This window comes from Cherax quadricarinatus, chromosome 30 (genome assembly GCF_038502225.1).
Source record: "Cherax quadricarinatus isolate ZL_2023a chromosome 30, ASM3850222v1, whole genome shotgun sequence".
Lineage (NCBI taxonomy): Eukaryota > Metazoa > Arthropoda > Malacostraca > Decapoda > Parastacidae > Cherax > Cherax quadricarinatus.
The window spans coordinates 6402953-6419097 of NC_091321.1; the positions used below are offsets into that span (position 1 = coordinate 6402953).

Sequence of the window (16145 nt, forward strand, 5' to 3'; positions counted from 1 at the left end):
GCATGAACAAAGTATGTATGTCAGACATTTTATTAATTATGAACGACTTCAGCTTGTAAAATCCAGAACTTATGTTCTGACTATTAAATTGCTTTTAAGAAACTAATTTGAACATAAAAATTTAGTTTAAACCAACCAATAATATGATTAAAATATCTTACATGAATAAACAGAGAAGTCAAAACTTGATCATGCCTGAATCTATATTTATGGTGTTTTAAGTGTGAATTCATGCTTCTTGTCAATCCTATGTAAGCCCTAAGTGATGACCTTTTGATCCAAGGAATTTGCCTACCCCCTCCTTCCTTGGATCAGATATTTCCCCCTCATTCACCCAGGTACTGTATGACCCCCCATGAATTTAGTGCTTCTTCCATGAATGGAATTTTGTTTTATTAACACACTGGCCGTTTTCCACCAAGGTAGGGTGGCCTGAAAAACAAAAACTTTTGCCATCATTCACTCCATCACTGTCTTGCCAGAGGTGCACTTACACTACAATTATAAAACTGCAACATTGACATCCCTCCTTCAGAGTGCAGGCACTGTACTTCCCATCTCCAGGACTCAAGTCCGGCCTGCCGGTTTCCCTGAATCCCTTCATAAATAGTATTACCCTGCTCACACTCAATCAGCATATCAAGCCCTAAAAACCATTTGTCTCCATTCGTTCCTATCTAATACGCACACGCATGCTTACTGGATGTCCAAGCTCCTCGCACACAAAACCTCCCTTAACCCCTCCCTCTAACCTTTCCTAGGCCGACATCTACCCTGCCTTCCCTCCACTACAGATTTATACACTCTTGAAGACATTCTATTTCGTTCCATCCTCTCTACATGTCCAAACTACCTCAACAATCCCTCCTCAGCCCTCTGGATATCATCCTAAATAAAACTCGTGTCAAGAGATCTTAAAAACACAGACATGAAGTTTCTCTAGGTAATTCTTATTAGTTAAAAATTTTGAGTAGAAGCAGGAAAACCAGAGGAAAACATACACTTCCGTATTTCCCTTTTTGGTTAGTAATTACTGGGAATGGAGTAACCATTCCCTTGCTTTTGGCATTTTAGTTGCCTTGTATGGTGTGCATGCATTGGGATAAAATGATTCTAACCTCACTGTGTGCATTCACAAGGTGCTGATGTATTGTAGACATATTTAGAGAATTAAGCACATTTGAAAAATTAAGTGAAAGTAAATATGAACACAGTGGAAATATTGGGTGAAGGAACACAAGAGACAGGTTTCTCAACACACACATTACCAAATTTTAGTACAAACAGGATTTTGCTGTGGGGTACTTTTCTCTAAGATAAGTTGTATAAGAATACAGGATACTACCTAATAATAAGTCAGCTGACCGTAAGATGATATATTTGATATTAGCAGCCATGATGAGAAACACTTCCAAACACAATTACTTTTATTATAAATTAATAAATGTTTTTGATAGCACCCACTTGTAATAATGATCCACATCACCTTACGGTATTACTCTAGATTACACATTAAATACACTTCCTAACACATGCCTTAATTTTAAAAAGCTAATAGCTATATACAGTACATCAAACATCTGAATGGCATCTTCTACACTCGCACCAAATAGAAGATGAAAGCATTAAGAAGTAATCTGATACTGGATAAATATGCATATATGATTCTTAATCTTGTAATTGTTCATGTCGAAGGTTTCAGTGTGACAGAGCTGCACTCATTAACGATGTCGTCTTGGAACACGGGCCCTCGGTCTCCTCGGAGCAACAGAACTTGCAGTGTTGCCTGTAAATAATTTATCAATAAGTATATCACCTAATATAGACAAAAATACTTAAGATGGCCAAGAATATGCCTGCCACAACTTTCAAGCTAAGCTATTGCAAAAAAAAAAAAAAAATTAATATATGTATACTGTGCACAAAGAATGTATAAAAAAAGCATTTGTATGGTTTAACTTAAATGCCATGAATTACAAAAGGGTTATAACCATACAAGTGCAATTTACTCCATACACACCCCTTCCAGGAAGGTTCATTAACAAAGATTAATGGTTCTTGAATTAAGAAATTGCACCTGACCTCCCCTTCCTTAGATTGAGCACTATTGTTTCTCATTCCCCAGGTACTATATGACCCCTACAAGTATAGAACTCCTTCATGAATGAAATAATAATATTCCATGCAAAAATACCTTGAAACAGCATTTCAGAAAAACTAAATAGTCAAGCATTACAGAGAACAAAATACGTACGTAATAAAAGAAGCCAATTTTCTGTAACATAATGTATTTACTTATTTGAATCAGGGGAAAGTGCCAAACCCACAGTGGTCATATATCACCTGGGGAATGGGAGGCATTCAGATTCAATTTAATTAAGGGGAGGATGGGAAGATAAGTCTAATTCCTTGGATCAAGAGCCCCTCCCTTGAGGGGAATACACATGACAATGGTATTAAACATGTCATCCAAAAATGAAAAACTGTAGAAACCAATACAGATTAACAAGTGCTTTTTAACCCGTAAATGGTCCAAACATATACAGTGGACCCCCGGTTAACGATTTTAATCCGTGCAAGAGGGCTCATCGTTATGCGAAATAATCGTTATGCGAATGAATTTTCCCCATAAGAAATAATGGAAATAAAATTAATCCGTGCAAGACGGCCAAAAGTATGAAAAAAAAATTTTTTTACCACATGAAATGTTAATTTTAATACACACAAACTGAAAAAGGCATGCACAATTAAATGACACTTACTTTTATTGAAGATCTGGTGATGATTGATGGGATGGGAGGAGGGGAGAGCATTATCTTCTTACTGTTTAGAAGGGGAATCCCCTTCCATTACGACTTGAGGTAGCAAGTCCTTTTCCGGGGTTACTTCCCTTCTTCTTTTAATGCCACTAGGACCAGCTTGAGAGTCACTGGACCTCTGTCGCACAACAAATCTGTCCATAGAGCTCTGTACCTCCCGTTCCTTTACGATTTGTCTAAAATGGGCCATAACATTGTCATTGAAATAGTCACCAGCACGGCTTGCAACAGCTGTGTCAGGGTGATTTTCATCTATAAAGGTTTGCAGTTCAACCCACTGTGCACACATTTCCTTAATCTCTGAAGTAGGCACAGTGGATTCCACAACTGGCATAGGCTTCTCAGGGTTAGCCCCAAACCCTTCAAAATCTTTCTTAATTTCCATACTAATTCTCACCCTTTTTACCACAGGGTTGGCACTAGAAGCTTTCTTGGGGCCCATGGTCACTTATTTTCCAGAAACAGCACCGAAAATACTGTAATAATACGAAATATTCCGAGTGTATGCTTGGATGTTACCGCGGAGGCTGGCTGGTAAACAATGGGACGGAGCGGCACATGTGAGGCTGGCTGAGGGCACATTGGACGCGTCTCGGACGAAAATCGGTATGCGGGTTTTTAATCGGTATGAGCGGCAAAAATTTTGCGATAAAAGTAATCGTTATGCGGAAAAATCGCTATGCGATGCCATCGTTATGCGGGGGTCCACTGTATATATGTTTTTACCACTAGTGCCCCAAACGTATATATACGTTTTATTTTTCCTGCCTTCAAATTTGGCACGACTGGCTTGAGATGCCTTGTCAGCATAGAATGGGTTCTAACACTCAGTGTGCACAGTATTAAAAAAATCTTAGTACCTTGTGGGAGCACCAGTTCAAATGAGCGCCAGCTAGAGCAAACAGTGTAGCAAACACCTGGGATTCACTGATGTCATGTAGTATTAACACCCCTATTTAACCCTTAAACGGTCCAAACAAATCGACATTCAAATTCAGATGTTGAAAAAACGTATATATACGTTTGGACCATTTAAGGGTTAAAGAGGAAAGTGATTTTGACCCTGAGTTTAGTGGCTCTGAGGTGGATGTGGCCACAAGTGGTCGAAGAAAGATCAAAAAACATTGATAATAACCCATGTGCAATATTTGTGCAACACCCTTTCAGAATGTCTTGTAACCTATGCCCTAAGTAAAGAGAAACAATTCTAGCTGGCTGGCTGGCTGCCTGACTGGGTGATTGGCTGGCTAGCTGGCTGGCCAGCTGCATAGTAGCCAGCTGTGTGGCTGGCCAGCTGCTGGTGGCCTGGCTCTATCTCCATTTGTCTGTCTGTATCTATGTTTATCTCTGTCTGTCTCTCTGTCTCTATCCCTGTCTGTCTCTGTCTTTGTGTCCGTCTGTCTCTATCAAACCATACCCCCGGCCGGGATTGAACCCGCGGTCATAGAGTCTCAAAACTCCAGCCCGTCGCGTTAGCCACTAGACCAGCTAGCCACAATAAGATTCATCCAACTAGGTATATTTCTACACCATAGGAAGGTTAGCACAGGCACCTCTGTGACCACAAATGCAAGTTTTTACAGACGAATCTCCAGCTAGCGTGGCCGTGACGAACTCTAGCTCAAGTCCCTTCACTGCCGTCAACATGACTCAAGAAATCGTAATGACACGATTGCAAACAAACCATACCCCCGGCCGGGATTGAACCCGCGGTCATAGAGTCTCAAAACTCCAGCCCGTCGCGTTAGCCACTAGACCAGCTAGCCACAATAAGATTCATCCAACTAGGTATGGTGTAGAAATATACCTAGTTGGATGAATCTTATTGTGGCTAGCTGGTCTAGTGGCTAATGCGACGGGCTGGAGTTTTGAGACTATGACCGCGGGTTCAATCCCGGCCGGGGGTATGGTTTGTTTGCAATCGTGTCATTACGATTTCTTGAGTCATGTCTGTCTCTATCTCTGTCTCACAGGTACGTATAAATACAAGTATACATAGTGTAAATTACCTAGGATAACCCAAAAAATCCAGACAAAGTGCTATACTCTGCTTGAAGATGTGACTAAATATGATGACGATGCAGTCTTGTGGCTCTCTCTGAGACAGAGAGCTAGATGGATAGACAGACAGACAGGGAGCTTGACAGACAGACATGTTTGTGTACCAGCGAAAACAAAGCAGGCCCTAATCTTCTCTTATCAAGTCTTATCACTGCACCCTTGCAAATGCTCATCAAACCTCATCAAACGTCATCTCTTATCAAATGTTATCTCTTCTTATCACATCACTGTCAGGGGTGGACACTGTTTTTCATGCTTCAAGGGGACTTATTATTTTATTATTACTTATTCTTCTTCTCCTCCTCCTCCTCATTATTATTATATACTTCCACATATCCAAAACATCATTGGGACCTATAAATACTTTGTATATATTCAAAGACAATAGTAAATGATCAAGGCAGGTGTAAATGTCCACCTGTCAATGTGTTTGTGACAATGTGAGTACAATTTCAGTACCTAATACTGTCGCACCCTTCTGGCAAGACAGTGATGGAGTAAATGATGGTGAAAGTTTTTCTTTTTCAGGCCACCCTGCCTTGGTGGGAATAGGCCAGTGTGATAATAGAAAAAAAATACTAGTGTCAGAACAAAGATTAGTTATGAAATGACAAGAACTACTATAAATTGTAATTATCCAGAACATAAAAATTATATAAAATAATATGAAAAATGGAAAAAAAGATATATCGGCAACACTTCTGCAAGCGGCAGCGCTCCACGTTGCCGCCAGGTGATCTCTAAGTGCCAACTTTGCGGCCTCATATCTCGGTAAGTACTGACCCTAAAAAATTTTTTTTTTTATCCTATAACACTTAGAAAAATGTGCTTTTTTAAAAAAAAAAAAACTTATTTTTCAAAATATTCAGGGCACTGGGGTAGTGAACGTATACATACTTTTGGACCGTTTACGGGTTAAACAACAAAAAGTAAAGGAAATACTGGAAGCAGTACAAAATGTGCCCCAACCCATAATAGCACAAGAGATTCAACCCTTCGGGTTTCTTGATGCTGGCGAGCTCAATCTAGAGAACTGAACCAGTGTTCCAATTGGTTGACTCAAGCATGAAGGCTTTCCATTCCCAACAGGTGCTGTAGGAACTCTACAGGTCTAACACTCCCCCATGAATGTAGTAACAGATTCAAACACACTGGAATTAAATATATGTACTGTACACGGTCACCAATTATCAGTACAGCCTCTCCTCACCTAAACGATGGAGTTCAGTTCCTGAGACCACGTCTTTAAATGAATTTGTCGCTAAGTGAGGAGCATACTATAATGATATTAAGTTTGCATCAACCAGCTTTGATATTGTTTCAGTGTCATCTTTGCACCATTTATAACATTTCTGGCATATTTTTTAATGTTTATACAGTAGTGTACTGTATAGTGAAATAAACAGAATAGAGGAAATCAGCTCTAATATACATTATTTAGGTATGAATACTGGTCAGAGAGCCCGTTGTAAGTGAGGTGTCGGTAAACAAGTACGTCGCTAAATGAGGAGAGGCTGTATACAAGAATAGAATAGACAGACTGCAGTATTTCCCTGGATTTTTTAAAAAGCTTTTGAGAATTCCTTTTGAAACATAAATCTAGAAATTACAAAATACTGTCTAGGAGTAAACCAAAAACCATTACAACGCACAAGATTCTGCTTTATATAAAAGTACAAAATAGCAACAACAGAAATCTCACCCCATTATAAATGTCCAATACTAACATTTTTCATTACACTTATTTCCAGACTGCAGTAAAACCTCCCATTAACATATCTTGCCAATTTCAAATAAATGTTGGAAGTATCGGAAGTAAGTAATTCCAGATTTTGTCCATAGCAACACAGTAGTCTGGTTGTCTCCTGAAGTACTGGACCAAATATAATGACTCTGACATCCGTCTGGTATGGGCCACAGTGGCCATGTTCAGGACCTGTCTGTTTTCAATGCCTCCTGACCCATAGGCTGCTCATGCCAGTTTATTGTTTGTGCTCACTCACTCATACACTCGCCATTCAGTCTCCAATTTTTCCTGGATTTAATGTGTTTTCTGCAACTTTATTTACACATTAAGTAAAATGAAATTAACAATGGCTTCTAAAGCAAGTGACAGTGCCAAGAAGAAATGTATAGCTTTCAGTGTTAAGCAAAAACTTATAATAATAATAATAATAATATCTTTATTTACTACAAGTACATGTACAAGGTATACAGTCCTAGCTGACAACAATGACATACTACTATATAGAAACTCCCTTGTTATGCTCTGCATTTCGGGCAAATTAGGTCAGTGTCCCGGGATGCGACCCACACCAGTCGACTAACACCCAGGTACCCATTTTACTGATGGGGAACATAGACAACAGGTGGAAAGAAACACGTCCAATGTTTCTACTCTGGCTGGGAATCGAACCCAGGCCCTCGCCGTGTGAAGCGAGAGCGTTAGCCACCAGAGCCCCAACTTGAACTAATAAAGGTTGAGACTGGAGTTTTAGTGGAACATCTTCTTAATCAACTACATTGTTTTCACCAGCTTTACTGATGACTCAGAATAAAAGTTATCAAGTCACCACTATCATGGCAGTTAACACATTTCTCTACCACAAAAAGCTAAGTAAAATTACTGTAAACTATGTACAGCACTATGAAATTACTATGCAGCAGAGTACCAAACTGCAGTGCTAGGGGTTACAATACCTATATTCTTAGTGCCACGTTGTCTTCTGACGTAACTAGCGGACCAAGTCCGCTAAATTATTTCTACATAAACAGAAGCAGAGAGATTGTAATGGACTGCAAGACAATTAAAGATGAGGCAACATGAACAAAGCACTACACTTTTACCTGCAAGCAAGCAACTATAGAACTGTAGGTGAAGATACAGGCAGCAAATAACACACACACCAGAAGCAGTCACTAACCTGCATTAAATGATGGAGGATTGGAGGAACCAAACTGGAATACAGGCCCTCCAGATGTACCAGTAGCAGAAGGTCCAGCAACAAATGATGTAGGACTGGTAACCCCTGCAAATGTTGGAGGACTGGTAGCTCCTGCAAATGTTGAGGGATTTGCACCTCCTCCAAATGTTGAAGGACTTGCAGGAAATGATGGGGTACCATTAGCCCCTTGACCAAACTGGAATGCTGAGCTTTTATCAGTCACATTTTTATCGCTGTTAAAGGTTGCCCCTCCAAATGTGGAAGCTTGTGGGGTACTAAATCTACCAGCTGCTCCTGCATTGCCAAAGCTTGGAGATGGGGCTGGATTATTAGAGCTTACAAAAGATGGTGATGCTCCCTGCGCTCCAAAAAGATTAGCACCACTACCCGTTTTGTTATTAGGTGTTGGTGCAAAGGTGGGAGGGTTAAAGGATGAGCTTGGGGATGTTGCTGCAAAAGCATTAGTTGATCCAAATGGAGATGTTGGGTTGACTGCTGTAGTTCCAAAACTGGGTGTCGATGTTCCAAAAGTTGGTGCACCTGTTGTTGGAGCACCAAAGTTTTGACTTTGGTTAGTTCCAAATGATGGGGCAGCAGTAGCACTTCCTCCAAAGCTAAAGGGAGATGCTGTACTAGCACCAAAATTCGAAGTCTTTGCGGCACTACTGCCAAAAGTGAATGGTGAACTAGATTTTATATTAGCTGAGGGAGTTACAAGTGATGAACCAAACTGAAATCCAGTAGCTGGAGATGAAGCTGGAGAGACAAATGTGAAACCTGTTGTTGGTGCAGAAGTTGTAGTTGCAGTTGGCACTGAAGAAAAGCTGAATCCAGATGGTGCTGCAGGTTTGGCAGACGTATTTGTAGTGGAACCAAATGCCGGAGCTGTGGTGTTTGTTTTAGGTGGACCAAAAGTATATGGAGATGTAACTGATGGTGCAGCTGTAGTTAAAGTGTTTGTTCCACCTGCATCAAAGGCGAACAAGGAAGAAGTAGCAGTATTGCTCTGAGTGCTTGCTACAGCAGGGGTAAATGATTGAAGTGTAACTGTAGCTGCTGGTGCTGCTGCTTTGCCAAATTGAAAGACACCAGAGGATGATCCTGAGGCTACTTGTGTAGATGTAGAGCCAAATGCAAAGGGCAAGGAAGATGCAGTTGTAGTTGAAGGGGATACCATTGTCTGTCCGAAGGTAAAATGCGAGGCCTGATTTGATGCTGAAGTTGATGGTGTCACTGAGGTTGAACTAAATGTAGGAAGAGCAGTACTAACTGCTGCTGTTGCACAAAAAGGTGGTGGACCTGTAACAGATGCTGTAGATAAACCAAAAGCAGGTGGTACTGTAGTAGGAGCTGTTGACCCTGTCTGACTGCTAAATGTTAAGCCACTTCCAAATCCTGATGATGTTGATGAAGGGGTTGCCTGAGTGGTTCCAGTGGATCCAAATGGCAAAACAGGGGAGGCAGAAGTCTGGGATGTACCAAATGAAAACCCAGTGGTATTAACTGTACTCAAAGTAGTTGAGTCAGTTGAAGATGGCAACTTCTTAGGATCCAAAAATGGAAAAGGAGACTGTTGAGTAGTGGAAGCAATATTCCTACTACCAAAATTGAACAATCCACCTGAAGAATTGGATGAGGATTCAGCTACAGTGGAAGTAATTGCTGAAGCATCAAATCCTACTTGAGTTGTGGTTGGAGTTTCAGTTGTAATGGGGGTGTTGCTAAAGAAGCCACTAGACATTACGCTTCCAGTTGAAGTGATGCTATTGCAACTCGATGTAACTTCAAAACTAGACTGCTGAAAGTCAACAGGCTTGTTTGTATTACCAGATCCAAATGTCAAAGTGACTGACTTTGAAGACGATGGTGCATCTTCAACTGTCCTTGATGGACTGTTAGCAAAATTAGTTGTAGATGGTGCAGTGAAACTAAATGTATTTGCAACAGAACTTACAGCATGAGGAAAATTAAGAGATAACACTGATGGAGTAGAAGTAAGCTTATTCATAGATGGGACAGAAGTTTGGCCAAAAGTAAACACCCCTGTACTTCCTTGGCTAACTGCTGTACTGGAGGGAAGGGTTAATGGTAAAATTACAGATGTCTGGTTTGACTCAGAAACAGATGTTGGTTGTGTAGAAGTTTTGTTTTCTATAGTAGTATTTCCACACAAAGGTAAGGCAGGTGCTGTCCCATTCTTTGCTGATGAGGTGGCTTTTAAGAAGTCTACAAGTGATGGTGATGAAATAGGTGCATCTGGGGATTCAGTTGTGGAGGGAGCCAAGAAATCAGCCTCATTTTCTGCATTATCCTTAGTACTATCACTCTTGGTAGTTGCAGGAAGCTTGAACATAGCAGTAACTGACACATTGTTGCTTCCCTCTCCCTCTTCTGTTGTTAAATCATCTTTGTTACCAGAGTCAATGTCCTTGCTGGTAGCTGCTGAGATACTAGGTGGTTTGAGAGAGAGAGTGAAAGAAGCAGACACTTCACTTTTAGTTCCTTCTGAAGATGTTGTTTGAATAATACTGATACACGATGGAGAAGGATTCTCTTCAGTTGTGTTCTTTGTTAATGAATTAGATGGTGCTTCAAACTCTCCAGTTTCTGTGGTAGGGATGGAAGGAGCTGCAGTTTCTAAGGTTCCAGAGGACGTTGTTGGGTTTGAATTCAATGCAACTGGTGGAGTTGAACTTGAAGCTACTGTAGGTGTGACCTCAATAAGAGAAGAACCTGAGGCAGTTGGCGTTGACTCCCCAGATTTTGACGGCTGAGACTCTTCACCCTCTGTATGTAAAATGAAATATATTAACTGCATGCAACTAGGCCTATTTTACTAAATATAACTAGTGTTTTCTTTTTGGGGATTTTCTTTCTTTTTTGGGTCACCCTGCCTCGGTGGGAGACGGCCGACTTGTTGTAAAAAAAAAAAAAAAAAAAAAAAAAACTAGTGTGGCAAGAGCATACATAATTCCTTTATATAAAGGGAAGGGGGACAAAAGAGATTGTAAAATTATAGGGGACTAAGTTTACTGAGTTAGGTAGTAGGTTGGTAGACAGCAACCGCCCAGGGAGGTACTACCGTCCTGCCAAGTGAGTGTAAAACGGAAACCTGTAATTGTTTTACATGATGGTAGGATTGCTGGTGTCATTTTTCTGTCTCATAAACATGCAAGATTTCAGGTACGTCTTGCTATTTCTACTTGTATTTAGGTCACACTACACATACATGTTTTTTTTTTTTTTCAACAAGTCGGCCGTCTCCCACCGAGGCAGGGTGACCCAAAAAAAAGAAAGAAAATCCCCAAAAAGAAAATACTTTCATCATCATTCAACACTTTCACCACACTCGCACATTATCACTGTTTTTGCAGAGGTGCTCAGAATACAACAGTCTAGAAGCATACACACATAAAGATACACAACATATCCCTCATATCACACATACATGTACAAGCATATATATACACACCCCTTTGGGTTTTCTTCTATTTTCTTTCTAGTTCTTGTTCTTGTTTATTTCCTCTTGTCTCCATAGGGGAAGTGGAACAGAATTCTTCCTCCGTAAGCCATGCGTGTTGTAAGAGGCGACTAAAATGCCGGGAGCAAGGGGCTAGTAACCCCTTCTCCTGTATAAATTACTAAATTTAAAAAGAGAAACTTTCGTTTTTCTTTTTGGGCCACCCTGCCTCGGTGGGATATGGCTGGTTTGTTGAAAAAAAAAAAAAAGTTTACTGAATATACCAGGAAAGGTGTACGGTAGGGTTATTACTGAAAGAATTAGAAGCAAGAGAGTAGGATTGCAGATAAGCAAGGAGGTTTTAGAGTGGGTAGAGGATGTGTAGATCAAGTGTTTACATTGAAGCATATATGTGAACAGTATTTAGATACAGGTAGGGAAGTTTTCATTGCATTTATGGATTTTGAAAAGGGATATGATAGAGTGGATAGGGAAGCAATGTGGCAGATGTTGCAAGTACATGTATATAGAATAGGCAGTAAGTTACTATATGCTGTAAAGTTTTTATGAAGATAGTGAGGCTCAGGTTAAGGTGTGTAGGAGAGAGGGAGATTACTTCCTTGTAAAAGTAGGTCTTAGACAGGGATGTGTAATGTCACCATGGTTGTTTAACCCTTTCAGGGTCCAGAGGCCAAATTTCAAAGTGTGCACAAGGGTCCAAGAATTAAAATTTTTTTTTATTTTTGTTATTTTTTCTTATGAAATGGTAGAGAATCTTTTTCTGAAAGGTAATAAAACAAAAAGTACGAAATCTGATGGGAAACTGACGAAATTATGCTCTTGCAAATTTTGATGTGTCAACAACATTTACGCATCGGCGATTTTGCCGATTTTGACTCCCATTTTAGGCCAATTACATTACTTTAGTTGACCAAATTCTTAGTTATTTCACTAGCATTACTTCTATTCTATCGATTGAGCACACATCGCCACATGAACTGTTTCAACTACAAAATAAAGGGATCGGAAAATGGTAATTTGGCCAATTTAATGCAAAGTTCAAAATATTCCAATTTCAAAATAGGGTCCAGAATAAACAATGCAGGCATTCCTGGCACTAAACTAACATTTCCTCTGTTCATTAGTTATGTTTTGAGGCTTTACAAATGCATTCCATTTTGATTTTTTATTCACATAAGGAATTTTTATTCAAACCAAAAAAAAGATTTACTGTTATGCAATATTGTAATAATTGTATAAATAATATCACCACATTAGTGAACGTATATTAGACCCACCAGCTGGTGTGTATTAGACGTGTGAGGTCATTTGTTTACCCTTGAACATTGGCAAAAATTTAACATTTCCTCTAATTTGAGCTCAGTTTCAAGCCATTTCCAGTACTATAACCAATCAAAATCATCTCTATTTCTGTAGTATATCTTTCATTCTATCAAATGAGACCAAGAAATTGCAAATACAACAATAAAAAACACATGAAAAAACACTGCAAAGTTGCTGTTTTAATGGAAAATTACGGACTCAGTTTTTTTTCTCATTATGCACTGTGTGCTGCAGGATTTGTTATATGTGGTGCACACATACCACATATCTATGTGGTATGTGTGCACCACATATAACAAATTTGGGCCTAGATATATGTGTTCACCACATATAACAAACTTGGGCCTAGATATGAGAGAATGCAGATGCATTCTCTCATATCTAGGCCCAAATTTACCCCTCACAGCTTATCAGAGTGAGCTCAGCTCACTCTGATAAGCTGTGAGGGGTAAATTTGGGCACAAACCCTGAAAGGAATAATATATTTATAGAAAAGGTTGTAAAAGAAGTAAATGCTAGGGTGTTGGGGAGAGGGGTGGGATTAAATTATGGGAAATCAAATACAAAATTGGGAGTTGACACAGCTACTTTTTGCTAATGATATTGTGCTTATGGGAAATTCTAAAGAAAAGTTACAAAGGTTAGTGGATGAATTTGGGAGGGTATGTAAAGGTAGAAAGTTGAGAGTGAACATAGATAAGAGTAAGGTGATGGGGGTATCTAATGATTTAGATAAAGAAGAATTGGATATCACATTGGAGAGAGGGAGTATGGAAGAACTGAACGTTTTCAGATATTTGGGAGTTGACTTGTCAGTGGATGGGTTTATGAAGGATGAGGTTAACCATAGAATTGATGAAGGAAAAAAGGTGAGTGGTGTGTTGAGGTATCTGTGGAGACAAAAAACGTTATCTATGGAGGCAAAGAAGGGAATGTACGAAAGTATAGTGGTGCCGGCATTCTTATATGGGTGTGAAGCTTGGGTTGCAAATGCTTCCGCAAGGAGGTGGCTGGAGGCAGTGGAGATGTCCTGTCTAAGGGCAATGTGTGGTGTAAATATTATGCAGAGAATTTGGAGTGTGGAAATTAGGAGGAGGTGTGGAGTTACTAAAAGTATTAGTCAAAGGGCTGAAGTGGGGTTGTTGAGGTGGTTTGGTCATTTAGAGAGAATGGATCAAAGTAGAATGACTTGGAGAGTGTATAAATCTGTAGAGGAAGGAAGGTGGGGTAGGGGTCATCCTCAAAAAGGTTAGAGGGAGGGGGTAAAGGAGGTTTTGTGGGCGAGGGGCTTTGTCTTCCAGCAAGCATATGTGAGCGTGTTAGATAGGAGTGAATGGAGACGAATGGTTTTTGGGACCTGACAAGCTGTTGGAGTCTGAAGGAATTCAGGGAAACCAGCTATTTTTATATAACCAGACTTGAGTACTGGAAATGGGAAGTACAATGCCTACACTTTAAAGGAGAGGTTTGGGATATTGGCAGTTTGCAGGGGTATATTATATATCTTTATATATGCCTCTAAACTGTTGTATCTGGGCACCTCTGCAAAGACAGTGATTGTGTGTGAGTGACTTGAAAGTGTTGAATGATGAAGAAAGTTTTTTTTTTTTTTGTGTGGGGGGGGGGGGGGATTTTCCTTTCTTTTTGGGTTACCCTGTCTCGGTGGGAGACGGTCGACTTGTTGGAAAGAAAAAAAAACTAGTGTGTTTTAAAAATTTAAGACAATATAATTCAAAACCCACAAGGGGACAGAAATGAAACAGATAAGGAGAGCTGTATATTTTGTCCATTTACTAATGAAGAGACCTCAGAATGGCCAAAACTGTACAGCCCTTGTAACCCATTGTTTCATTTCTGTATGCAACCTGACTTCAGGAATGGTAACTGTGTAATCATCTTCAGGTGAGAGTTTTGGATCCCAATATAACTTTTCTATGGAGGCTAAATATTTTCGATAATTTGTGACCAAATTCAAGGTTCATTTGAACATTATTACATCATGAGACCCATCACATGTGAGTAGCTGGCCAGAGGCCCCTCCCTCAGTTCCACACTAGGCATAGACTCGACGAGGCAGGGCATGGGTTCTCCTCAAGACTCTCTTAATTATATGCTTCCAAGACATCCAACATGTGTATTTCTGTCTACAATATCTCCTGAGGAACCCCCAAGACACTTTCTTGGAAACTTTTGACCCGATTTTAATATTTTTTTTTTGTTCTGTTTTAAAACATGAAAGACCAAGGTCAAATAAAAAAAAAAGGGGTTCTCCAAAAATGTTTTGACACTACAATACAATTTCATTTACCCCCCCCCCCCTGGGCAGTTTAAGAATTAAACTTCAGCACTGGGGAAGGAAACTTCACTAATATAATTATTCAATAATATCTAAGCAATAACAACCATTATACTGGAAGTGAAGAACACCAAAAATATAAACAAAGCCTAAATTTTATTGAAGCTAATTTTCAGATAAATAAACCCACTTTTACTTTTTTTATATAATTTTTTTTAGAGCTTTGAGCCTCGACCAGACACAACACAAAGGAAGTGAACAAGACTTCAAGAAACTGGGAAGTCTAATGGCACTACAAACTCACCTTTAACATGGAAGAGCATCCCCAACATCTTCTTGAGTCTCTGCTGGCTCTTCGCCTTTTCTGCTTTATATGCCTCCAATGATATAACATGCGTGGGCCTGGGTGGGGTCGGGTTCCTTGGTGTTGAGGTGCGAGAGGTGTTGGCAGTGCCTCCATTTCCTACAGCACCACTACTATTAGAGCCCTCCCCACGAGTACTCTGAGGTGTGTGAGACCCTGAACGGTCAGAAGGGTCACGTTCAGAAGGTCCTGGACTGATAATGCATGAATCTCCTCCTGTAGCTTCACTTGTCTGCATAGTAAAAGCAAGAATTAGCTTAAAATCTATTATTTTTTCTATTATAATTTTTTTTTTAACATACTGGCCATCTCCCACCTAGGCAGTGTGACCCAGAAAAGAAGAAACACTTTCACTGCATCATTATCTTGCCAGAGGCACACCAATACTACAGTTCAGATGCCCCTCCAAACTGCCACACCAACAGCATTAAATGAAACTAAACTAGAATTTGTACACTACTCAGCCAATCTTTGATAAGGAGTACTGTTGTCCCGAATCACTAACTGCCTCCTCTTTTAGTTTATAAACCTTCACCTCTCTCTTCCCTGATGCTTCTATTCTCCTTGTATCCCATCTACCTTTTACTCTCAGTGTAGCTACAATTAAAAAGTGATCTGATATATCTGTGGCCCCTCTATAAACATGTACATCCTGAAGTCTACTCAACAGTCTTTTATCTACCAATACATAATCCAACAAACTACTGTCATTTCGCCCTACATCATAGCTTGTATACTTATTTATCCTCTTTTTCTTAAAATATGTATTACCTATAACTAAACCCCTTTCTATACAAAGTTCAATCAAAGGGCTCCCATTATCATTTACACCTGGCACCCCAAACTTACATACCAC

The 16145-nt window shown here is 39.8% G+C and overlaps 1 protein-coding gene across 1 annotated transcript in view; it reads right to left on the reverse strand.

Annotated features, from left to right (window-relative positions):
- Positions 1-1586: 1586 nt before the first annotated feature.
- The window catches only part of LOC128692608 (uncharacterized), a 32544-nt gene continuing 17985 nt past the window's right edge, over positions 1587-16145 (reverse strand). The window contains exons 8-10 of the mRNA XM_053781805.2: positions 15230-15521; positions 7805-10612; positions 1587-1786 (exon numbers count right to left, since the gene is read on the reverse strand). Of these exons, the coding sequence (XP_053637780.1) occupies positions 1722-1786; positions 7805-10612; positions 15230-15521 (3165 nt within the window). The 3' untranslated portion in view covers positions 1587-1721. The remainder of the gene's footprint in view (positions 1787-7804; positions 10613-15229; positions 15522-16145) is intronic.